This window comes from Sciurus carolinensis, chromosome 12, assembly GCF_902686445.1.
Source record: "Sciurus carolinensis chromosome 12, mSciCar1.2, whole genome shotgun sequence".
NCBI lineage: Eukaryota > Metazoa > Chordata > Mammalia > Rodentia > Sciuridae > Sciurus > Sciurus carolinensis.
The window spans coordinates 100361298-100386943 of NC_062224.1; the positions used below are offsets into that span (position 1 = coordinate 100361298).

The 25646-nt window shown below is 37.8% G+C and overlaps 1 protein-coding gene across 5 annotated transcripts in view; it reads right to left on the reverse strand.

Annotated features, from left to right (window-relative positions):
* Positions 1–25646, reverse strand: part of Hmcn1 (hemicentin 1) — a 413611-nt gene that overhangs the window by 105760 nt on the left and 282205 nt on the right. For all 5 annotated transcript variants that reach the window (XM_047520702.1, XM_047520699.1, XM_047520701.1 and 2 more), the window contains 12 exons: positions 25430–25605; positions 22411–22507; positions 20374–20496; positions 19418–19579; positions 17597–17878; positions 16409–16576; positions 8199–8312; positions 7565–7651; positions 5826–6017; positions 3120–3293; positions 1739–1852; positions 767–912 (listed from right to left, as the gene is read on the reverse strand). In XM_047520702.1, the coding sequence (XP_047376658.1) occupies positions 767–912; positions 1739–1852; positions 3120–3293; positions 5826–6017; positions 7565–7651; positions 8199–8312; positions 16409–16576; positions 17597–17878; positions 19418–19579; positions 20374–20496; positions 22411–22507; positions 25430–25605 (1835 nt within the window). The remainder of the gene's footprint in view (positions 1–766; positions 913–1738; positions 1853–3119; positions 3294–5825; positions 6018–7564; positions 7652–8198; positions 8313–16408; positions 16577–17596; positions 17879–19417; positions 19580–20373; positions 20497–22410; positions 22508–25429; positions 25606–25646) is intronic.

Consider the following 25646-nt stretch of genomic DNA (forward strand, 5'->3'; position numbering starts at 1 on the left):
GAAGTACAAGTGGAATTTAACTGACCATTTGGTTGATTATGTGTAAAACAGGATAAACAGCAGCTTAGCTATTTCACATCTGTATTATGAATTGTTAACAGCAGCTAAAAAGTCTATTTTGGACCAAGAACACCAGCACATGTGTCTTTATAACATGCATGGAAGAATGTAAATAGGGTGTGTGGCCCGAGAGTCAGACCACAGAACTGAATGATCTGTTTTTTATTTCATCTTTCTCATTGCCCCCAGGTAACTGTAGTGGGTCCTTCCTTGGTTCTTTTAGCCTACTTTTTCTTTACCTGAATATTAAAAATGTTACCTTCAAAAAAGAGTTAAAGATTTTTAGAGAAAGTTCTGAATATATTTAGTATTCCTGTTATATCCATCATTCTAACCTGACTTAGCACTGTGTACCTGTTTCTTCTCTAGAGAGCTTACTTTGTAAAGCCACAGAACAGAAACACTTTCCTGTACTTCTCCAGTGTGGGGCTGGGGGACAGGTTTTCAGTCAACTGCTAATATACATAAAACGATTGGGCAAGCTTTCCAATGAGGGTACAACACCAACATTGTTGAGCATGGTTCAGGGTCTTTCGTTGTTTTGCTTTTCTGCTTTTTTAGTTTTTGGCAGTTTTAGATTCTGGGAGCCTGGGGTTTGCTAGTTTTAAGGTCACAATGATTCTCTGAGTTGCGTATGCATTTCCTTTTAAATAGACTTATGTTCTCTTTAAGAAATCATCAGCAAATAAAAATAGCTATGACTGGCCTGTCCGTCCTTGTACCAGCTGAGGGAGGCAGAGGGGATCGCGTATGCTTCACATTCCAAGGTCAGGGTGTTGTTTACTTTGATCTTCACTTCCTTCGGGGAAAGACCGGGCCCCAAAAGGTCCTGTTTATTGATTATGGGAGGAACTGCATGGAATGGACATGAAAGAGTTAAATACTGGTACTTTTAAATACATGGAATACCAAGAAATCATAATGAGGCTCACTTACCAAGGAAACAAGGGAATGGGAAAGGTATTTTCCTATGCTGCCCTTTCACTCAGGACCTATGCTAGCATCTTATGAAATGGCAGTAGCTTTCAGATACAAATGTCAAGAAAAGGATCCTTCTCCCTCCATTATAAAACTGCCAAGGGGGCTAATGTCCTTTACAGAACAGTCAGTTTCACTGGATCCAGGTCCATAGGCACTGTCCAAGCATGCCCCATAAAATGCATTTTATTGTTTATTAAGGATACCGAGTCAAAGAACAAATGACCATCAGAAAAATACTTTCTTTATAAAAACAGGAAGAAAATCCTGAAATGTGGATCCTATTAATGACATGATTAGCTTTCCCTTGTATTTATAGGTCAATGTACATTGCAATAGGCCCAAATCACTGATGATCTCATCTTGGGCTATGAATTAAGTCATGTGCACTTAAATAAAAGTTTTGCACATGGAATTATTAAAACTCAGCCCAGAGAGTAGGTCAGAGAAATTTAAAGAAGTGTCACAGACAAGGTCTTCAACAAGAAGGTAGTGAGCAAATTGAGTGGGCCGTTCACATCTTTAAGCAATTGAGGTCATGAGCACAAGGCTTAGTTCAACTTCCATCCTTAATGAAGCAAGCTGGATAAACAAGAGTCAGTAGTGATCAGTATAAATAATTATGAACCCATAATGAAAAACAGGATTGAGAAAGTTAGGAAAGTTAGAGAAGATATGAAACAATTCCTTTGGAACTTACTGTAGACCTTCACTTCATAGTGCTTGATCATTTCCCCAGCCTCATTGGTGGCCACACAAGAGTATCGTCCAGCATTGTCCTCCTGTGCATTGAGGATCTGCAGAGTCCTGCCTCCTAAAAAAACACGGAACGTCAAAGAAGCCCTGACATCACGGTGGCAGGAGAGCACGCACAGTTGAGTACACAGGATTTTAGTTCTTATTATTAACATATTTCTTTCTAAATAAGCCAGTAGTCTGGTGGACATTTGACACAAGAACAAACTGCAATACAGATGGACACTGGATAGTCACCAAGGCTCCAGTTGTCCCCTGGGATGGTGACTCTGATGCTCCTTCTGACACTCCTATTCCTTTGGACACCACTCTAGCTAAGTCCTTATTTCTCTCTCCTCATAAATGGATCTCTGCCTTGATCTTCTTCCTCTCATTTACCTGGCCTATTCTTAGAGATGAAGAGTGTTAAGACGCGGCTTTTATTTTGGCACACTCCTCCTTGAAAAACTTCGGTGGTTCTCAACTCTGTAAAGGATCAAGTCAAAACTCTTTATTCTCGGCATTCTGAACACAGCTCCCACCTTCCTCCCTGATCTTACTGCTTCCCCTCTCCTCCAGCACAATTGCATGTGACATTTCCCCTCAAGTCAGGGGTGAGAGGCTGCTTTCTGCTTGCACACAGCCAGGCAGGTCTCGTTTTATACTTTTCCCACACTGGTCATCCCGGTGGATCTGTCTCCCAACTCACTGCCAATTAAGTAAATTCTAGAACTCTCTCTGAAGTTGGGTTCATGTTCCGACTAAGCAATAAAGCTTTTTTTCTGACCACTTCAGCCCACGGTCACAATTTCTTCTTATAAAATGTCACCATCCTATTTTTTCATACCCCTTACTATTCATAACAGATACATATTATTAATAAGTTTTTCACACTTATTATCTCTCTTCCATATGTAACTATAAATTTCTTAAAGCCTGGTACTTAGACTTTTAAATTATTTCTATTTTATATATCTATTTCCAAGCATTAAAGAGGAATAATTAAACTCTCTCAACCTAAATACAAACTCTGCTTCAAGGTTCAGTTCAATAAAAAAAAAATAATAAATTTCTACCTTTTGTGGCATTCCACATTACAATATAGCTTAGTGATAATTACATTATGCTATTTATCTATTTTTAGGTGTTTTTTCTGATCTTTCAAACAGTAATTTTCAGTATTTTAGATTATAAGATTATATATTATATAGAGTATAAATTAGAAATTAAAATATCAATACCACATAACACAACCAACAACATAGGTACTTTCATGAAAATTAACCAGTGATTCTCCTTTTCTACAGTAGTAGTTTACACTTTGGGCATCTGAGGTTAATAATTACCTGGAAGAATGCGAATATTTCGGCTGGATTCTAAAGGAGCTCCGTCCTTAAACCAGGTGATGGTAGCTGGAGGATAGGAATATGCTTCACAGACCAAAGACGTGGGACTGTTGAGGATGACGACAACATCTTCGGGGCTGCCGTCACTACCTACACCGGCAATTGTAGGAGAGACTGGAAAAAACGAAACATTTGATTAGAGAGAGGTACTGGGAAACTTGTCTGTTTTTGCATTTCTAAATCACCATTGTACTTATTTATGTAACGCTGCTTCTCAACAGTTAGAAACATAATTTTTGTTCTTGTTTGATGCAAAAGCAGCAAGATCCATCAAAAAGTTCACAGGGTAAAGGAGGAGCTGACACAAAGGAAAAGACAACATCACCCAAAGCAATCAGGACAGAGAGGGCAAGGAGGGTGTGAGGCAAATGGGGTACAGGGCTTGGTCCAGGTGAGGGGCGTGGCGTGCAGTCTGACTGCAGGTGGCCTCCTGGAGGAGTCTGTAGAGTAAGCCTTAAAGGGGCGGTGGTAGTTAGCAGGTGACAGAAGGGACACCAGTACAAAGAGGGAGCATACTGGGAACAGAGTAGCAGTGAACCGTGCTGGGCAAGCAGGGGACAGTGGAGGATGGACTCGAGTGGGTCGGTATCAGGAGCAAGGAAGCAGAGAGGGGTCTGTGCTTCATCAGATGAAGAGAGGCAAGAGACGGAACTGGAGGAGGGCGCAGAGTAGGGAATGACCAGCACAGGGGTAGGACATTAACTGGCAGGGCTTGATGATAACATTTGGAGACTAAGAAAAATTGAAGCCAAAGATAACTTCCAATTTCTTTCCTGGGAAGCTAGTTAAAATACAGTGAAGGAACTTAAATAGGAAATACAGAAAGATTTGTTCATTTAAGAGGGGAAGATAATTTTTTCTGATTCTGAATACCTTGAATTTTAAGTGCCAGGTAGAAATTCTTATGAGCAAGTCTATACTACAATCTGAAACTTGGGAGAAAGATCTGGGTTGTAGGTTTAAAAGTGACCAGTCTACAGGAGGTAATATTTAAATATCAGGGAATTAATTGAATTAATTGAAGAGAATATTTAGATTACCAAGAGTCATGGTGCAAGGACAGAATTCTAGGGGTCCCAATGTTTAAGAGACAAGTCAAGTGCGAGGGAGGATAGGAAAGAACACTGCTCAGGAGAAAGGGATCAATTGTCAAGTTCAGGATTGAGAAGCATTTGTTGGACCCAATCTTGCCAGAGCAGTGTCAGCAGTGGTGTAGTCCAAAGCCTGTTTTTAGTGGGACAGAAAGCACACATGAGTGGCTAAAATCCGAAGTGGTAGAAAGAGCAGAAGGTAAAGACAGGCAATGGGAATAAGTGACTTACCAAAGAAGGTGGAAAGATAAAATGTCAAGGCGTAAGAACAAACAGTAACTGTGGAAAAGAAGGATAACTCCTTCTCTGGGAAAAGAAAGGGCAAAGAAAGGGTTTATGCCTGGGTGGGTTGGAAGTTGCAGCCATACACACTCGAATAGTCAAAACTTCACTAAGCCGAGGGAAGAAGACTTTGATTCCCATAACTCATCTTCACTGAATGAGGGAGAGTGACCAGGAAATGGGTAAGAAGCCAGGGAGGAGTGGGGTTGGGTAAGGTGATGTAGCGAGATGGCAAGATGTGGGATACCTAGAATAAGAGTTCTTCAAGGAGATGGTCCCACAGGAGCTGATATCTCAGGGAAGGGTCAAATTTCAACTATAGTCAGCAACTAGAGAGAGTTTTGAATCAGGTGTTCAGGGAGGACAGAGGACAGGATTTGGAGATGGGTCATTACTGGAAGGTAAATCAGTACGAGGATGAATAAAGCATGAGGAACTTGAAGTCCTATGAAAAGTGATGATCTAAGGACAGGAGATAATACAGGGCTGGGCATTTGCCTTTTAGGTACTGACTGGATGTGCAGAGATTGCAGGTATGTCAGGAGACGACTTGCTTATAAACTTTGATATTTATTTCTGTATTTTGCTATGTGATATTATAGAGGATTGTGTTCTATATGGAAGGTTCCTATATATGGAGTGTCTATGTACTTCTAAAATAGCATAGGCATTAACTACAAAAACACATGAATAACTACAAAAATTTGTCTACTCACAAAGAGGTCATTGATTTTAGTAGAAAATTTTTGATAACAGTAGTTATCAAAAATACAATAATACAATACAATCAATAATACATTTAAGTGATGCATTTTAGATTTCAAAAAATGAGCAGAAAATAAGAATCTATTTAAATATTTCCTGAGACATAAGCATAAATATGCTGCTGTAGGAACCAAATTGTATCAATATCCACAGTTATATCATCATTCATGGGCCACAAGGACCATCATGTGGAGAATTTCCAATAATGGCAGAGTCCCACAAAGGACACAGAGTCTGAGGTTGAGACTCATTCATTGCTTAGCTGCTTCTCTTTGACCAGCACAACTTTATCCTTTACTACTATCTATCTTGTTCATAATTACCCTTTGCACATAATAGACATTCTGTATTGATGAATACACTTATGAATTAATTAATTAAGGAAAAACAGCAAATGTATATAATCATGGTACTCTTTACACCAATGGAGACAGTAAATAAGTAGAGGGAGACTCCAGCCTGTAGTTATTTTTGATTCTTCGAGATTCAAGGCAAAGTTTATATTTACCAAGCACATTAAGACTGAAACTTTTGCTCTTGTCACCGGCTGTATTAGAAGCCAAACACGTATATCTTCCAGTGTGTGACACCTGGGCGTTGGTAATTTGCAGAAAATGGCCAAGAGACATAATGTGATGAGCTTCATCCTCTTGGAGGAGCTGTCCGTCTTTGTGCCATGTGATTTCTGGCACTGGATGTCCTGAAAGAGAGAGCCAGTTCCGAGAGTTGCCTAATCACAGACCTACAGATGGTGAATACCAAAAGGTCTTTTCACTCATTTGTTTCTTACATATTCCACTTCCAAAACAATGCAGGAACCATTCATTCTAAAATAAATTTGCAAACCAACCTTTTTATTAATCATAATGGTTATGCTCTGACTACAACTATACATAAATCAGAAATCATTTTCATTTGTAGGTTAATGTCATCTATAAGTGAAATGACTCTAAATTGATATTTGTATTTAAGCTAGTAACATGCTTTAGCTCTTGTAATTATCTTCACAGAAACTATGCCTTAGAAAGAATGGAGCATGCATTTTTATTAAAATATTATTCATGAATACCTTTCTATTTACATAAATTTAAAATATTTCATGTTTTGAGCAAAAGCTGTAGAAAAGTAAAATCATAAATAATCCAACATGTTTTGAGTTAGATGAGGATTCTAAAATGGATAGATAGAGATACATATTAATTCTTCCTTAAATGTGTACAACTCATAAAGGAAATAAAAAGTTATTTTTCAAGGGCATTTAAGTGACATATTAAGTTAAAAATTGTTCAAATATTTCTTTTTGAAAATTGAAAACCATAAAAATAAGTCATGTTGGGAAAGAAGATTAGGAAGATATATTGAAGCTGGAAAGAGAAGGCTGTAAAATTTGGGCAAGTGTTCTCTATGCCACAGTTGTTAATTAACCCAAGGTTTCTAGGTTGGGTAATAATAGCATATGTCACATCTTTATATCTGCCTTTCTTAAAACAGATACATTTCTTTACTTAAATTTATTGCTCACACCAGGCATAGAAGCAAAAAGATAAGAAACTCATCAAAACTTCCTCAGAACACTGGCTTTCTATAAAAAGATATGGGCTACTATCTTTGCTCCCTTAAAACTGCAAGGTCATGTACAATAAAAAGAGGGGTTCAGAAAGTCCTCTTAGAGATTGTTTTCTGTTTTCTTTTTGTTACATGCAACAAGTCAATTGAATGGTAAAGATAGTGAAATTGGTTTTAGAATTTTCTTTTATTTTTCTAGTTTCTATCCTCCTGATAATATGTGAACATGTTAACAAAATGAGAGGCTTTGTTCTTGGTTAATCCTCACCATCAAATAAAGCAATCCTTCCCCCAACATCCCTACCTATTTCTTTGAAGTGAAATTTAAGAAAACAGGAAAAGTAAAGGAAGGAAGAAACACAGGGAAGAAAAGAAAATCAGAGGAGGTGGGCAGAGAACACCCACATATAAATAAAAGTAGAATGGTAATAGTAATAAAGAATAATTTATTGAACAAAAAGAAAAGTGCCCCTATTCTTTCCTCCCTTTCTTCCTCTTTCTTTCTTAAGAATTTCTACCCAAATGTGAGAGGCTTCCAGTTTCCTCCTTCATTTCTACTTGTTATCCTAGACTAGAATTCAATTTCAAACATCTACCATGGTAGCTAGACATTTTCTTAGCTAAATCAGGTGGAGGCAGTGAGGATCGGCAAGTTGGGGGTCCCAGAGCCGACCCCCTTACCTGTCACTTCACAAGTCAGTGTGATGCTCTGCTTCTCTTTGACTTTCACATCTTCCAATGTGTTTTCACCTACAATATGAGGTGGTTCTAAAAAAATCAACAGAAAAAAAAATTAAGTTACATCTTTAACTGGGGAGCTGCTATTTTATAGATATTTCTGTTTACTAAAGTGTAAACTTCAAAACTAATCTCCAAATTCTTATCCAATATTTCATTACTATTTCAAAATACTGTTTTGATCAATTTCAGTCTCAATATGCATCATTAAGTTTTGTATCATGAAAGCAATCACACTGAATTTTATTGCAATGTAAATAATAAAGTTTGAATAAAAATATGTCAATGAAAAATGCATAAAGACATAGATTTGTCCCACTAAAATTCTAATAATCACTCACATTAAACATGTCTCAGAATGTGACATGTTTATTGTGAATGGACAAGACATGGTGGAACTTTAGACTAATGGTCTCCAAACAATCCTAACAATTGGATTCCCTGCCAAAGGTCATATAGCCCAGGGGTCAAGGGACAGATAGATTTGAGATCAAGCTATAAATAAATTTTAACTCTGCTTCCAGAATGTAGTTAAGTCAATTATTTTTTTTCTAGATACTGAAAATTTTACAAGTACCTAATACTTGAAGTACAAAGATTTTTCTTTCTTCACCAGCTGCATTCCTTACAACACAAGTATACTGGCCCGCATCTTCTAGTCTGGTCTGCATCAACCGTAGTGTCCTGCCTCCTAGAGGAGCAAACCATCAGATGACTTAGCCGTAGGAAATAGAATGCCAGGTGACCACAAGCTAGAAAGGGTGTTTCACAGAGAAAGTGATGTCTGAATATAGTCTTAAAAGATAAATGTTTTCAACAGATGAGTTGAGAGATACCATCATAAGTAGAACATGAATGAGGATGTAGAGGAGGTGATATGGGTTTCTGAAGCAGAATGGGTAGAGAAAATGGTAAGAGATGAGGCTAGATGGAATTTGGCCAGATTCTGTGGGCCTCTGAATGCTATGCTAAGGAATCTAGACTTGTGCTCAGTGTAGGGTATGAAAATACATATCACAAAACAAGGTTGTGATTTGATTTGTGCCTTCAAAAGACAGCCAGGACAGGATACTGAGAAAAAGAGTCTCAGTTTGCTGTAGAACATATAAAATAGGAATGTCAGAAAGAGGACTAGATCAACTACCCAGATTTGGGTGACATCAACATATGTCAGATAAGTGAAACCACGAAGACAGACAACCAGCTTTCAAATGAATCTCATGGAAATCCCAGAATTATTTGTTTCCAAGTATCACCTCATGCAGTGCTATAATGCTGCTTTAGTTTTTATGCTGTGAACGTCAATGTAATATTTTGTTGGCAGAAATATTCTTCATCTAAGCAATGCATGAAGACTGAGAGTAAAACTTTGATATGCTGAAGGGTATAATACAGAGGGAAATCCCACTTAATGACAAGGTGGAGGAGTAAACAAAGGAGATAAAACAAACTTACAGGGAAGAGACGTGTGGAGAAAAGAGTCCGGCAAAGCATGGGAGGAGAAGTTCAAGAAAAAAACAGTAAGCTGTTTCTTAGCTCTTGTAATAATTTCCTAGCTGGTATATGACTTTCTACTTAGTACCCTGAATTGGAATGAAAATATTATAATGGTTAAACAAAAAATGTTCATGTAAATATTCACCTGGCTCTGGTTCAGCAGTTTCCATCTGCTTTCAGTTTATAGAAATGCAATTGGCTGATGTTGAGCTTTTCCAATAAGCAACTTTCCCACCCTCAACCCACCAAAAGGTGAACTTAGTAATACCCTGTTTGTACAAAGCTGATTACCTGAGCTCAGTCTTGAATTTTTCTTTCTTTCTTTTTTTTAGGTACTGGGATTAAACCCAGGAGTGCTTGAGTCACATCTCCAGCCCTTTTCATATTTATTTTGAGATAAGTTGCTTAGTGCCTCACTAAGTTGCTTAAGCTGACTTTGAACTTGTGATCCTCCTGCCTTAGCCTCCTGAGTCGCTGGGATTACAGGCGTGCTCCACTGCACCTGGCTTGAATTTCCCATCGAAATTATGTAAACACATTTTTTATAAAAACATACATCAGTGAAGAAAGGATTCACATACTATTACTTCAGATTAGTGAGGCCATAATATGGCTCCAGTTGAGAGATACTAAAGCAATATAATTTTTATGAGTCATTGCTGACTCTATAAACCTCAACTTCACAAGTCTCATGACCTTTCTCTTTTCATTGTTTCCTGGACCTCTCACTTAATCCAGTGAAAAACAAAAATGAGTCTGATAGTCAGTTATAATTATATGAAGATGTTTCTTGCACCTATTAAATTTTTATAGCAGCTATCTGCAGATAACTTTATAAAACTGATAGGGCCTTCACCAAAGTTCTGCTTTCAGAAAAGTTGGATTTAAGAGACTGAGGACTGATCTTAATGACACAGAAGTGTGCAGCAGACTGGGACTCAGCAAGTCACATGTCACTCATCTGATTCTCACTCATCTATTGCACAAGTCATACATTCAGATTGTAAAACTGAATGACTCTTTTGGCAGCATCACAAGGTGAAATACTTTAATGTGTTCGCTCAGGGCTCTCCAGCTGCTAATCAAGCAAAACAAAACAAAATACAGCCAAAACACCACTCCTGTAAATTTATAACAAGTCAGAAGACGTTACTTGGTGTTGCCATTTTCATTTCTAGGAGCTCTGAGGTAGTTATCATATTTAATGTTTCTACTTTTTCAGCAATTGAAACACTTAAAAAAAACCCAAAAATATGAGGATGATTTTAAGATGAATATTCTGAATTTTGGTAACCCAATTTTAGTAAAATCTTTGCCATTTCTATGCACTTCCCAAGGTCAGCAGAGACTGGGAGTCCTATGCAGATAGAAGCATCACAGAAAGGATTCAGAAAGTTTCCCGGGACAGGGAGATTACAAACACTTTACCAGGCTGTCCTTGGCAATAACAGCCAAAAGGCACTGGACACAGACCACAGAAGCAGGCACTGATTTAACTGCTTTATATAGACCAACTCACTTCATCTTTATCAAAAAACCTAAGATACAAGGACTATTAATATTTTCACTTTACAACTGATGAAACTAAAGTTAACAAAGTTAAGTTAGTTGCCAGAGATCATAAACACAGGAGGCATCACAGGCAAAAATGTCATTAATAACAATGAAAATTCCTCACCAAGTTCCTATCATTTACAGACAGATGAGGAAGAAAGAAAGGGGCCTTAGGTTGTCTAGATCTAATTCCAACACTAGAAACAGGTCTTTTCTGACAAATTCATACTGAAAATTTGAACTTCATTTGAACAGTTAGGGCAGGTAGCTTACTGCCACTGGGAATAGCTTATCTTGACTTTAAACCAGCTAAAGATTACTTTTTAAGTTGTTTATAGTCAGACCCAAATCTGCTTCTAAGCTCTTCCAGACACTGACATTATTTTTAACCTGGGGAACTAGACAGACCCACATACTCCCCTTCACATCTTGGCTTTTCAAATATTTATGTATGATTTTTCATTAGGTATCAAATACACAAGCAGGTTTCTTTTACCAGGATTGATAAATCAGACATAGTAATCATTATATAATCAGTTACCATCACGATTATCCTTCTTCTAAAATATTGTCAGTAAATCCAATCTTTCTGATAAGGTCTGCTAAGTCTAGAGAGAAACTGTTCTTACTTTTCTTATTAGGAAAAAAATAATGTATTAAGGTGGCAAAATTTGTATTTGTTTTTTTGGTAACAATATTAACACTGTTAATACATATTGAATAAGACAATTCGAACATCTTTTCCTATTAAGAATTCTGGGTTAGCGAAGATGGCGGACTAGAGGGTGACTGCATCTCATGTCGCTCCAGAACTCAGGAGTCAAGAAGAGGAGGTATTGAGAGACCCAGGACCAACTCAGAGCCACCGGGTGAGTCTCTCCCACTGGGCGAGGCTCCCGGGACCGGGCGGTAGTCCCAGAACGCAGGGAACTTTGTGGAGTAGAGTTGCCCAGTGAGACTCCCCAGCTGGAGCAGTGAACCCAGACACCCGGGAGAGTCGCAGAGGAGGGCCACCTAGGGAGAGGCTTTGGCACAGAGCGAGGCTCCCCCTGATCATAGGTAGCTCCTCAGAGCAGGGCTGCCCAGCGGGAGACTCCCTCGCAGGGCCAGGCTCCCTGGCCCAGGCAGTAGTTCTGGAGTGAAGGGAACTTTTCAGAGGACAGCTGCTCAGCGAGACATCCCCATGGGGTGAGTCTTCCCTGCCAGGTGAGGCTTTCCCACCGGGGTGGTAGAACCAGAGACCCAGGCCCAGATCAGGCGTGCCCAGCCCGCAGTCTAGTCCCCCTTTGGCTGACCATAGGTCAACAAGTGGAGGTGCCTCTGCCCACTAACAAGGAATATACCCCACCTGAAGACCACCACCCCTAGAGGGACAGCTTCCTTGTATATCACTGCATTATCAAGTTCCTCCAAGACTTCAGGCTACTGAAGGCTAGGAGGTGAGTTATTAGAAATCTACAGGGACACTATAAGTCAATAGAGGAAATCTGCAATATCTCAGAGTTTCACTACTAGAGGGGAAGAAACCTGAGAATTATGAGAAAACAAGGGAAGAAAATGTCCCAAACAAACCGAGATGCTACATCAATAAAATCCAATGACAGTATGGCAGAAGAAATGTCAGAAAGGGAGTTCAGAATGTACATAATTAAAATGATCAGAGAAGCAAAGGATGAGATGAAAGAGCAAATGCAGGCATTGAATCATTGCACCAATTGACAGTTAAAAGAACAAATGTGGGAAGCAAAAGATCATTTCAATAAAAAGTTAGAGATACTGAAAAAAACCAAACAGAAATCCTTGAAATGAAGGAAACAATAAACCAAATTAAAAACTCCATAGAAAGCATAACCAATAGGATAGAACACCTGGAAGACAGAACCTCAGACATTGAAGACAAAATATTTAATCTTGAAAACAAAGTTGATCAAACAGAGAAGATGGTAAGAAATCATGAACAGAATCTACAAGAATTATGGGATATCATCAGAAGACCAAATTTAAGAATTATTGGGATTGAGGAAGGCACAAAGAAACAAACCAAAGGAATTAAAGATCTATTCAATGAAATAATATCAGAAAATTTTTCAAATCTGAAGAATGAAATGGAAAATCAAGTACAAGAGGCTTATAGGACTCCAAATATACAAAATTACAATAGACCCACACCAAGGCACATTATAATGAAAATAGCTAACCTCCAAAATAAAGATAGAATTTTAAAGGCTGTGAGAGAAAAGAATCAAATTACATTCAGGGGGAAACCAATATGGATATCAGCAGATTTTTCAACCCAGACCCTAAAAGCTAGAAGGGCCTAGAACATTTGTTATGCTAAGCCCATTGCCAATATCATTCTAAATGGTGAAAAACTGAAAACATTCCCCCTAAAAACTGGAACAAGGCAGGGATGCCCTCTTTCACCACTTCTATTTGTCCTCGAAACTCTAGACAGAGCAATTAGAACAAAGAAATTAAAGGGATACAAATAGAAAAAGAAGAACTCAAACTATACCTATTTACTGATGACATGATTATATATTTAGAGGAACCAGAAAACTCCACCAGAAAACTTTTAGAACTCATAAGTGAATTCAGTAAAGTAGCAGGATATAAGATCAATGCTCATAAATCTAATGCATTTTTATACATAAGTGATGAATCTTCAGAAAGAGAAGTTAGGAAAACTACCCCATTCACAATAGCCTCGAAAAAAATAAAATACTTGGGAATCAATCTAACAAAAGAGGTGAAAGACCTCTACAATGAGAACTACAGAACACTAAAGAAAGAAATTCAAGAAAACCTTAGAAGATGGAAAGATCTCCCATGTTCTTGGATAGGAAGAATTAATATTGTCAAAATGGCCATACTACCAAAAGTGCTATACAGATTCAATGCAATTCCAATTAAAATCCCAATGATGTAACTCATAGAAATAGAGCGAGCAATCATGAAATTCATCTGGAAGAATAAGAAACCCAGAATAGCTAAAGAAATCCTTAGCAGGAAGAGTGAAGCTGGGGGTATCGCAATACCAGAACTTCAACTCTACTACAAAGCAATAGTAACAAAAACAGCATGGTATTGGCACCAAAATAGACAGACAGATCAATGGTACAGAATAGAGGACATGGACACAAACTCAAATAAATACAATTTTCTCATACTAGACAAAGGGGCCAAAAACATGCAATGGAGAAAAGATAGCCTCTTCAACAAATGGTGCTGGGAAAGCTGGAAAACCATATGCAGCAGAATGAAACTAACGTCCTTTCTCTCACCCTGCACAAAAATCAACTCAAAATAGATCAAGGATCTTGGACTCAGACAAGAGACCCTGCATCTTATAGAAGAAAAAGTAGGTCCAAATCTCTAACTTGTTGGCTTAGGACCAGACGTCCTTAACAGGACTCCCATAGCACAAGAAATAAAAGCAAGAATCAATAACTGGGATAGATTCAAACTAAAACGCTTTCTATCAGCAAAGGAAACTATCAGCAATGTGAAGAGAGAGCCTACAGAGTGGGAGAATATCTTTGCCAACCATACTTCAGATAGAGCGCTAATTTCCAGAATCTATAAAGAACTCAAAAACCTCTGCACCAAGAATACAAATAATCCAATCAACAAATGGGCTAAGGATATGAACAGACACTTCACAGAAGAAGATGTACAAGCAATCAACAGATATATGAAACAATGTTCAACATCCCTAGTAATAAGGGAAATGCAAATCAAAACTACCCTAAGAATCCATCTCACTCCAATTAGAATGGCAATTATCAAGAATACAAGCAACAATAGGTGTTGGCGGGGATGTGGGGAAAAAGGTACACTCATACACTATCGGTGGGGTTGTAAATTAGTGCAGTCACTCTGGAAAGCAGTGTGGAGACTCCTTAGAAAACTTGGAATGGAACCACCATTTGGCCCAGCTATCCCACTCCTTGGCCTATACCCAAAGGACTTAAAATCAGCATATTACAGAGATACAGCCACATCAATGTTCATAGCTGCTCAATTCACAATAGCCAGATTGTGGAACCAACCTAGATGTCCTTCAATTGATGAATGGATAAATAAACTGTGGCATATATATACAATGGAATATTACTCAGCTATAAAGAATGATAAAATTATGGCATTTGCAGGCAAATGGATGAAATTGGAGAAATCATGCTAAGTGAGATAAGCCAATCTCAAAAAACCAAAGGACTGTATAGAGGGAAAAGAGGGGTGGGAGAGGTGGGGGGAAGGGACAAAATAACAGAATGAATCAAACAACATTACCCTATGTAAATTTATGATTACACAAATGGTATGCCTTTATGCCATGTACAAACAGAGAAACAACATGTATCCCATTTGTTTACAATAAAAAAAAAAAGAAAACTTGGAATGGAACCACCATTTAACCCAGTTATTCCACTCCTTGGCCTATACCCAAAGGACTTAAAATCAGCATACTACAGTGATGCAGCCACATCAATGTTCATGGCTGCTCAATTCACAATATCCAGATTGTGGAACCAACCTAAATGCCCTTTTATCTATGAATGGATAAAGAAACTGTGGCATATATATACAATGGAATATTACTCAGCTATAAAGAATAATAAAATTATGGCATTTGCAGGCAAATGGATGAAATTGGAGAATATCATGCTAAGTGAGATAAACCAATCTTAAAAAACCAAAGGGCAAATGATCTCACTGATAAGCATATGATGATACATAATGGGGGGTGGGAGGGAGGCAAGAATGGAGGAAGGAGGAACTGTATACAGGGAAAAGAGGGGTGGGAGGGGTGGGGGGGAGGAAAAAATAACAGAATGAATCAAACACCATTACCCTATGTAAATGTATGATTACACAAATGGTATGCCTCTACTTCATGTGCAACCAGAGAAAGAAGTTGTACCCAATTTGTTTACAACAACAACAAAAAAGATTTTTGAAGCTAAATGTGCACCAATAAAAAAGAATTCCAAAGCTGTATCTCACCATAATTTTCACAATTGTTTTTGAATGTCATTATAGGAGTTTATTTAACCTTCATCTTGTTGGGTTTAACTCAAATTTTCTAGCATGAGGTGTGTCTGAAGTTGGATGCCTTCATTCATTATGTTAGGATTTTTTCTACGTATCTAAGCTTTTTATTAAACACAAATTTGGTCAAATTATCTGCTTTGTCTGTATCTAACCCATTACAAAAAAAAAAGGTAAAGCGTAGCTTCTGTGGCTTGCCTCAGGAAACCTCTGTCTGCACTTAGATGGCAGGTTTCCCTGAATAATTATGTGTAGAATAGTCAAAATAATAATAAAGTCTTAGTTCACAGAAAACTCTCCCATCCTAGGAATACAAACATCATTCAGATTAGCCATAGAGAAGTTGCAACCTGGTTCTAGGGGTATATAACATGATTCACTGGAGTCAATGGATTTGATTTTACCACTTTTTTATATGTTTTTACTTTTCATATTTGTTGGTAATCATTACAGCCTGAATGCTTTGATATCCCTGTAGTTTAAGCAATAAGAAAAAATTTAAAAGGGCCTGATACAGTTTCCTATGTCTTAAATATTCCTCTTAATATGATTAGTGGGTATCATAATAAGCAGCTAGATTAAAAAGAAAAAGAGAACAATAGAAACATTGAAAATGAAAAATTAAGGAGAAATTGTGGCCAGATGAAGCCAAACAGAAGATCAGGCTACCAGAATTTCGACTACCTGAGAGAATCCTCACGGAACTGCCGAGGCTGACGGGCCACCCATCTTTAAGCCAGGTTATTGAAGGCAGGGGAATCCCTGAAGCCTCACACGTCAGGGACACGGAGTTCTTCTCCACCACACTGATGTTTTCAGGAGTCCCGTGGCTTCCTATGATGCTTGGAGGGGCTGAAAGGTTAAAAAAAAAAAAAAAAAAAAAAGGAAATGGAGAATGAGGAAGCCAGTATACTTCAGTCAGCAAATCCTAAAGACTTTACTGCTAATAAGACTCCCCGCTTCTGGTCAATGATCAACAAAATCAGCAATCACAGTAATGATAGATTTATTTTTATAGTGTGACATTCCTGGAAGTAAAAATATCACCTCTTCCCCTCTCTAATCAATAAATAATTCTCACATTGTTATTGCAATAGCGATGAGCTGCTTCCTCTAAATCATTCCTCTTATCTGGCAGATTTATGATATTGATTTATGACTTCCTTACAGGTAGGATTTTCTAAAATATAACTGAAATCCTAAAAATCAAGAGTAATCTAACAAAAAAAAAAGATATTTAAGACGAACTCATTTCTCTTTTACATTCCGATTCCCTTGGCTGCAAAGTTACAAGATATTAATACTGAGCCTTAAGCATGTTTTGTTATGAGATTTGTGTCTATTAAAGTTACTATTGTTTCTATAGGTTTAAAAAATAAACTACGAATTATATGTATCTAGATGGTTGTCTGTGAGTTTGTGTATGTTTGGTCTATTCCTACTGATGTGAATGACTCATTAAGATGCTAATCATTAATTAGCATCTTAAAATTGACATCCATACCACTCATGCCCAACTGGTCATGAACCAGTACGCTCTAAGGTACCTATGTTTATACTAGTCTTGTCAAGATAACCAATGGAAAGAACAATTAAGGGATTTTACTTGGGATGGCACTGAACCAAAAGCACTTGTGGAAGGCAATTTTCCACTTTAGTATGTGCCTTCCTACCAGAACACCAACATGTAGTTATCTCAGCAAGTTAAGTAACAGGAGATCAGGCACAGAACACCTGGAGACCTTGGGAAGTGGTATGCATGTAGAAAAGGATAGATTGTAAGACTCCCAACACGCAAGCCCTTCATCTGCCACCCAGGAGGCTGGATCACACCAGCCAGGGAACAGACCTATTGAGCCACTTTCTACTTACTGTGAACACTTAGGTCATATTTTCTGTCAGTCATTCCTGCTACATTCACAGCAACACACACGTAGCGGCCTGTGTCAGATACATGAATGTTCTTCAGCTGCAGGATGCGACCTTCATGCAATATTTCCACTCCCCTTCCCTTGGCCAAGGGGCGGCCATCCTTCATCCAGGTCACCGCTGGCTGAGGAACACCCTGCACCTCACACTCTAAGGAAACACTCTTCCCTCGAGTCACGATAATGTCCGTAGGGTGGATACCACTGTCAGTTATGGTTGGTCGAACTGGAGGACAAAGAGAAAGGAAGAGAGGAAATGTTTGGTTCAAGTCTTACATAGTAATTTTTATCAGCCTAAATTAAATACATGTTTTAAATCCAGATATTAACTCTTAACAAAAACACTCAGGACTAATAGACGTGGCACTAATATACTGAGAGGTAGAATTCTTCTGTAATGCTTACAAGGTACCTAAAATAAAGTAAGAAAAGAACATTGTTAACTTCCTGTCATTGAGAAATTCTACAAATATTTGAACTTATCCCTGGAGCCCTACAGTTGCCTTCCTAGTAGGAATTTTAAAGTAGATATGGTAGCCGAGGGTATGTCTCAGTGTCTGTTACCAACTCCTTTCTTCCTCTACCTTCTACCCTTGGAGTTGGAAAAGCTGAGACTGTGAGAAACACCACACTCTTCCAAAACTGACGTGGCTACGTGAACCAATTTGGGTCTATAATATCCAGGCAGAGGTATGCTAGGGGACTGGGGGACAGTTTTTGCTCTCCTGATATAAGGAAGATACCACTCCTTTCCCTTTTTGCCTTCAATGTGGGCTCGATACCACAGCCACAGAAACCATCTCAAGAGAACAAAGGAAGGAAGATCTCTGCTGACCAACTCCAACAATTACCTGCCAACCTTAGACTTCTCCTTATGTGAGAAAGTAAACCCGGACTCATTTAAACCACTGATAGCCAGTTTTTCTGTTGCTTTACATTTGAATTACCAATTGATACTGATTCTAAGAACAAAAATTAGACCAACTCTCATATATAGGTGGATGGAAAGAAAAGTGGGCCAGTGTCTGTAATTCTATGTCCTAGTAATAGTTCTTCCACAAATAACCCACGGGGCCTTGGTGAGCCTCAGAAAATTCTGGGTTTAGAGTCCCCAGAGTGCGCTCAGCCAGGAAGGGCAAGACTTGAAATGAGAACGTTTTAATATTATTGTCACATTACTGTGTGGTAAGTTATGATAAGAACTAAAACACTTTATATGTACATATATTGTATTTGTGATATTAACACACACACATGCACACACATAAAATAAACAATGTTATACATATATATAAAATTGTGAATAAAAATGTGCTTTTATTACACTGCTTCTCAATAAATACCATTGTTATTCAGCTCAAAAAAAAAAAAAAAAGAAGTCTCTGGGTTTAAATCTCCACATACACAAAATGGAGGCAAGAGTTCTGTCTTATATCACAGCTCATCTAAAGATTGAATATGAGACTGTCAATATTTAAAAGCACTCCAAAATCATATCTCATTCTTTAAAATAAAACACTTGTATGTACTATAAATATACCCAAGAGCATAATTCCCACTCTTGCCCCTTACTTGCTCACTATTCTGTTTCCATCCAGTAAATAAGTGTGTCGTTGGTGAGCAGAGGCAGAGTAGACAGCTATATTTAAATATGACACGCACAACCATACTACACTGAATGAATCTATGAAGAAGTACATAAAAGGAAAGAATGGAAAGCTTTAAAAGAAGATTGTGCCCAAAGCTAGGCTAATCAATAACATACTGTAAACTTGCAGACTGTATTCTTTCTTTGTGGTTCCAGCAACATTTGAAGCCACACAAGTATAGAGCCCTGCATCAGATTTTTTGGCAATTGAAATCTGCAACTGTCTGCCTCCAGATAAAATTCTAACTCGCCCCACAGAGTCAGCCAGCACTGGAGAACCTGCAAAGAAAAGCAAATAATAGATTTGAGGCAAAAAAAAAAAAAAAGCATTTTGTATACGTACTCTGATAAGTATATACAGTTATTTATTTATTTCCTAATTCAAGTACCTAAGAGGCAGACAACACAGTAAAATAACCCTTCTCTGGTGTGCAAAAGGAAGAATATAAATGAATTAAAAATTTAGATGATCTGTCTGATATCTAGTGGGCACATGTAAGAATTTGTTGATGAGTAAGCTGAAAATCTGTTGAACTGAAGAATTCACTCTTTCTTTTTCATATATATTTTTTAGGTGGACACAATATTTTTATTTTATTTTTATGTGGTGCTGAGGATCAAACCCAGTGCCTCACGCATGTCAGGCAAGTGCTCTATCACTAAGCCACAACCCCAGCCCCCATGAATTCAATCTTAATACACATTCCTAAACTGTCGTAAATACAGTAAAAATGTGTAACTTTGAAAATAATTTTAAAAATCTATTTTAAAGAAGAAATTTTAGTTCTTTGAAAAGTGAATTCTGGATAATTATAGCTGCCCAAAATACATTTTATTAAAAAATCAATCATTTAATACAGAAAATTGATGATTTTTTTCCTAGGGAGCTGTTAGTCTTAAAAATAAAGATTTTCAGGTAGTGTGAAAGTATCAAAACTTAATATAAATCAATGTTGCTATCTTATAGTACACAAACCCTAAAAAAGTTTGTTTGTAAATTGACATTTGTTAAACAAAATATTCATTTTTTAAATTTATATTTAATTTTAGAAATTTTGAGGTTGAAAACTGACCTTCCTTTTTCCAAATGAGATTTGGGGGTGGAATTCCACTTGATTCACACAAGAGGCTAATGAGATTCCCTTCAATGACTGTAAGTTGAGTCAGTTCATCAGAACTATAAATATTTGGTGTTACTGAAAGAAAAACAACATTATTTTTATACTTTTCATTTCACATAGTATTTCCCTAACACTTTATATGCAAGAAGAAAAGTTTCTATCCATATGACATAAGGAAATAAATAGTACATGACGTTGATAAGTAACACCATATTAAAATCCACCTGTTAGATGTAGAATTACTATCTAATAGCTGAGTATCCTATTTTAACAGATAAAATTTAATTACCAAAATATTCAGAATGGCATAAAAGAAGCAAATTAAAAAAAATATTTAGATGCCTTGCATCAAAAAGCTATGGCATGGATCAAGTTTAAGGGCTCAGTCGACTTTGATATCTCAGGTGCTGAACAAAATCAGACCACATTTGGTAGGTAGCATACAGTGAAGAACAGAGTCGAGGGGCTTCATCCAATAAATGGACATGCTCCCTATTCTAGACAGCATGGCCTGCCTCACTACTCATCTCCAGCATCTCCTGGAACCTTCAAAGTGAATCTTGACTGCTCATGCTTCTCTCAGGGGCTGCAGTCTGCAGCTGCTGAGGAGCTTCCCCTAGGACCTTCTCTGGTTGTGGTATCCTCAGGTGGATAATGCTGGTTCTTCCCAGCTCCGGGGAGGTGAGGAATGGGAGAATGCTCCTCATCCCATAGCACAGTGTGGGATGTTCAATGGCCCCATATAAGAGCCTCTAGTCCTTTAAGGCTCCTGCCACCAACCCATTTTTCTTTTTCTCACCCCTTTCTGTGAACCGGTCAATGTTCTTTCTATTCGACAATTCGGTACTGTACTCGCTTTATACTTCGCCTTCCTACCAAGTCCTGCCATCAGTCTATGGACTCAGCCTCCTGGGTAAATGTCAGCTCATGACTTCACTCATTTAAATGTTTAACAAAACCCAGTCGAAATAAAGAGGGCTTAATACGTCATAAAGGAATTTAAAGCAGTATTTAAAGGTAATGATGCTAGAAATAGGAGCAGCAATTAACAATTAGGAGACAGCCATGGACAAAGCAAAAGTTGTGATCATTCATAAGAATTTCCTTAATTAGTAACGCATAGTAAAGCTTCAAGCGAGAACAGCTTTTCTGAACTAGCATAGTAACCCCATCTTCTTCCACTGAGACCCAGGTTGTCTTCCCCTCTCACCGTTAGTTCACATGTATCATTTGGCTTTTGATTTATGTTCACTTGGCCAACCCATCGCTAGTGTCTAGAGAAGACCCACACATCCCAAGGCTCTGGTTGTGGAAGCTAAAAGACACACTGGGCAGAAGAGAAAAGCCCTGCCACAGCAAAGTCACTACTGCCACGTTAGGCTCAGGGGATCCATCTATTGCTGCTCCTGAATTAGTTCTTTGAGCTGATACTCAAGACTGCTCAGAGTTTCTAAAAGCACCGGTGATTACCCATCTCTGTATTATAACCGATTTTAGTTACCTGGATGAATATCATTTTAAGAACTGACACAGTGAATCAATGGGGGGTGGGAGGGGTTAGCATTAGGTTTAGGGTTAGGTTTAGGGTTAGGGATAAGGAGAGCGGTAAGAATGAAGGAAAGAAGGACTGTATAGAGGAGAAAGAGGGGTGGGAGAGGAGGGGGGGAAGGAAAAAAAAATAATCAAACATCATTGCCCTATGTAAACGTATGATTACACAAATGGTATGCCTTGACTCTAAATACAAATAGAGAAACAACATGTATCCCATTTGTATACAATAATAAAAATAAAATAAAATAAAATTAAAAAAAAAAAAAAACAAGAAGCTTGCTGGAAAGTAGTATTATAGTTATCATTGTATCCTTAGCCAGATGAACACACCATAAATTTAATGAGGGCTTATTTTGCCCTCATTATATTTTTATGCCAAAAAAAAATTTTTTTTCAGGTCATGTCATTAGCTTTACAGGGGCTGATTGTACTTACCCCAAATGTTGACATTATAGTTTTTCTCAGTTTTTCCAGCAACATTCGTTGCCTCACAGGTGTAACGACCAGTGTCTTGAACCTGAGTATCTTCAATCTAAAAACAAAACCACTCTCTGAAATCACAAGTGCTGTTTCACAGTCGGGGGTTTTCCACTAGTGACTCTTGGTAATCTCTTACTTTTAATTTTTATTCTAAAGATTTTCATTTAGTTACATGTGGTGCTGAGAATTGAACCCAGTGCCTCACACATGCTAGGCATGTGCTCTATCACTGAACCATAATTCCAGCCCCTATTCTGAAGATTTTTAAACAATAAAAAGGTGAGAGAATCAAAAAATGAACAGCTAAACTCCCATCCCCAGATTCAACAGTAATGCTCAAACCTTATTTTGACTTGATTTATGTTGAAAATCTAGAAAGACTTTTAAAATACAACTTAGATAAAACAGCAAAAAATTTTTTCACAATTTCTGATCAACTCACGGCTTTAAAATATACAATCCTTATCTATTGAGGACAAATGTTCAGTAAGTTAATATCCTTATTTTATTATTGCCTGATTACATATGTCTTTTCCCCACATGAGGTTTGGAGGTGGGAGATGAACAGAATAGAGAGGAGGGTTTATTTATTTATTTATTTATTTTTAGTTGTCAATGGATCTTTTGTTTTATTTGTTTATATATGGCACCGAGTATCAAACCTGGGGTCTCACATATGCCAGGCAAGTGTTTTACCACTGAGCCACAACTCCAGCCCCAGAGAGGAGGGGTTTTTGAGCACCTAGTGTATACCAGGCCAAATAAATGGTTGGATTCTACCACTGTATCTGGGTCAAGGTGTGTGACCAGAACGTTCAGGTAACATGGTTTCTGCTGACCCACTATGCTTGACTTCTGTCCAGGTTATCACTCTAGTCTCCTCCCCAGGCTTCTTAATGGGACCTGTACACCCCAGGTATCTGGTCCAGTTCTGTGGTGGACATCAATAGAACTTCTCTATTCACCCAGAGTGGTGTCTACATAGTTGTCTTCCTGTCATTCAGTCAAAGCTAAGGCTTGAGAATTTTACTACTTGCCTTCTAGAAGGTTGGGCTCTGCCTCTGGGCAGGTGTAGTGCTTTTTCTTCTTCTTTCTTTTTCTTTGCTGCCCCTGCAGCTTAGTTGGCTTATCCCTCTTTCATTCACCAGTGACTCTGGTCTGGGCTCTCTGGTCTGGGCTCCCTTATTACAGGGTCCTAATTCCCAAGGTCTCCACCCTTTTCTCTAGCCTTCGCCTTCACACTCCCTCCCTCTCTCCCCCATGCTGCTGTCCTTCAAGGTAAGCTGCTCGCCTTACTGCCCCTCCTACATGCTGACACCCATCATCCATTCTTCCAGACTGTTTACCAGTAATGACTGATCTTCCTCCACCAAGAGGCTGTGCGCAGTTTGTAGCTATACTCCCTGTGTTCAAGTTGAAGTTCTGCCTCTAACTAGATTACTTAGCTATCTTTTGAATTTCTCAGCTGGGTCATTACAAGTATTATATAAGCATGGGGTTACAAATATTTAGGCTTTTTGGCTTCCTAAATTCTTTTTTTCTTACAAATGCAAATTTTACAATAAACATTAATACATCATAATATATCAAAGTGCCCCAAATCATTTTCATGGAGAAAAACTTTTAATAAATCAAATTTCTATTAATGATAAACACCTATAACAAGCTAGGACTACAAGGAAATTTTTTCAATTCACTAAATGACAACTATGGAAAACATGCAGGTAGCTTCATATCTAATATGAAAACCTGAGTGCTTTTCACCTTATTTGTGGAAAAAAGAAAAGTTGTTTATTTTTTATGACTTCTAGTAAATATTCTGGGAATTTCAAACAGGATTATACAATAAAGAGCAAATAGCCAATGCAAATAATATCCCACATGTGAAGTGTCTAAGGAATTATCACATAAACACAGCACTAGAGAAAATAAATTAGTTCAGCAATATCTGGGGTAATCAGGTCAATGTAAAATTGTGTAAATTTTTATAAACAGCAGTTATCAGTTTCAAAATTAAGAAAAATTTCTATTCACAACTGTATGGAAAAATAATTTGAAATAAAATAAGAATATAAGTTCAAGACCTATTCACTAAAATATAAGGAAAAGGAAGGGAGAAAATGATGTGAACAAATGGAAAATTAGGCAATGCTGAATGATTAAGAGTTTTTAATTTCAAGCTGGGCACAGTGGCAAACACCGTTAGGCCAAGCAATTCTGGAGCCGAAGCAAGAGGATCACGTGTTTAAGGGCCTCCTAAATCCGAATGCCTGAGGCCCCCTTTCAGCATCAGCTCTTATTTCACTCAGATGAACCTTTTCAAAATCATTTCCAAATATTCACTTTGTAAAATTCTTGGTATCAGTCAAATTGGTTTATTTAGCTTTCCTTAATTAGGGAATTAATTTTAAATAATTAAATTAATTGATTTAAAATAAATTTCTATTTATCCTTAAAAAGTTAGGCAGTCTTCCAAGACTCTTCCAGGCAACTAGAGCATCATCTTTTGCTATCCCTCCCTACATATATTGTCTGTAACATCCACTTGGTAACTGACTCAGACTTAGAGCACTTATTGCATTTTTGAACTGAACTGTTGGTTAACTTTTCATGGATTTATGTGAATTTTAAGACATTGAGGATATTAAATGGTATCCATCTCCAGAGCACCCAGAATGGTGTTTGCTGATTGGCTGAATGACTGAAGATGGGCCAGTCATTGCAATATTTCCATATGTTTTCCTGGAAGCATGTTTTGAGATAGTTTCTGGCTACAAGTATGGATAAATGATTAAGTATTTAAATTTCATTAAGCATAAAATTAAAAAATTTTAAAAACCTCATTAAGAAAAGTGTTCCCAGAATTTATAACATGAAATTAGAACAGCTGTGAAAGATAGGCAAGCTTAACAGGGGTAACAGCAACACCATGAGCTGAGGAGTAATATATAATGAAAGGAATTTACAGCCTTACCTTTAACACACTTCCATTTTCAGAGATACTGAGGCCTGGTTTCTTCAGCAAAGGGCGGCCATCTTTTAACCATGTCAGAGTGGGTGGGGGGACAGCGTCACTTTGACACAGCAACTCTAAGTCTTGGCTAATGAGGACAGAGATGTTCTGTTCTTCTCCCATAATATTTGGTGGAACTAAGTGAAAGATGAGATTTCCCTCAGCATAACACAGGCCA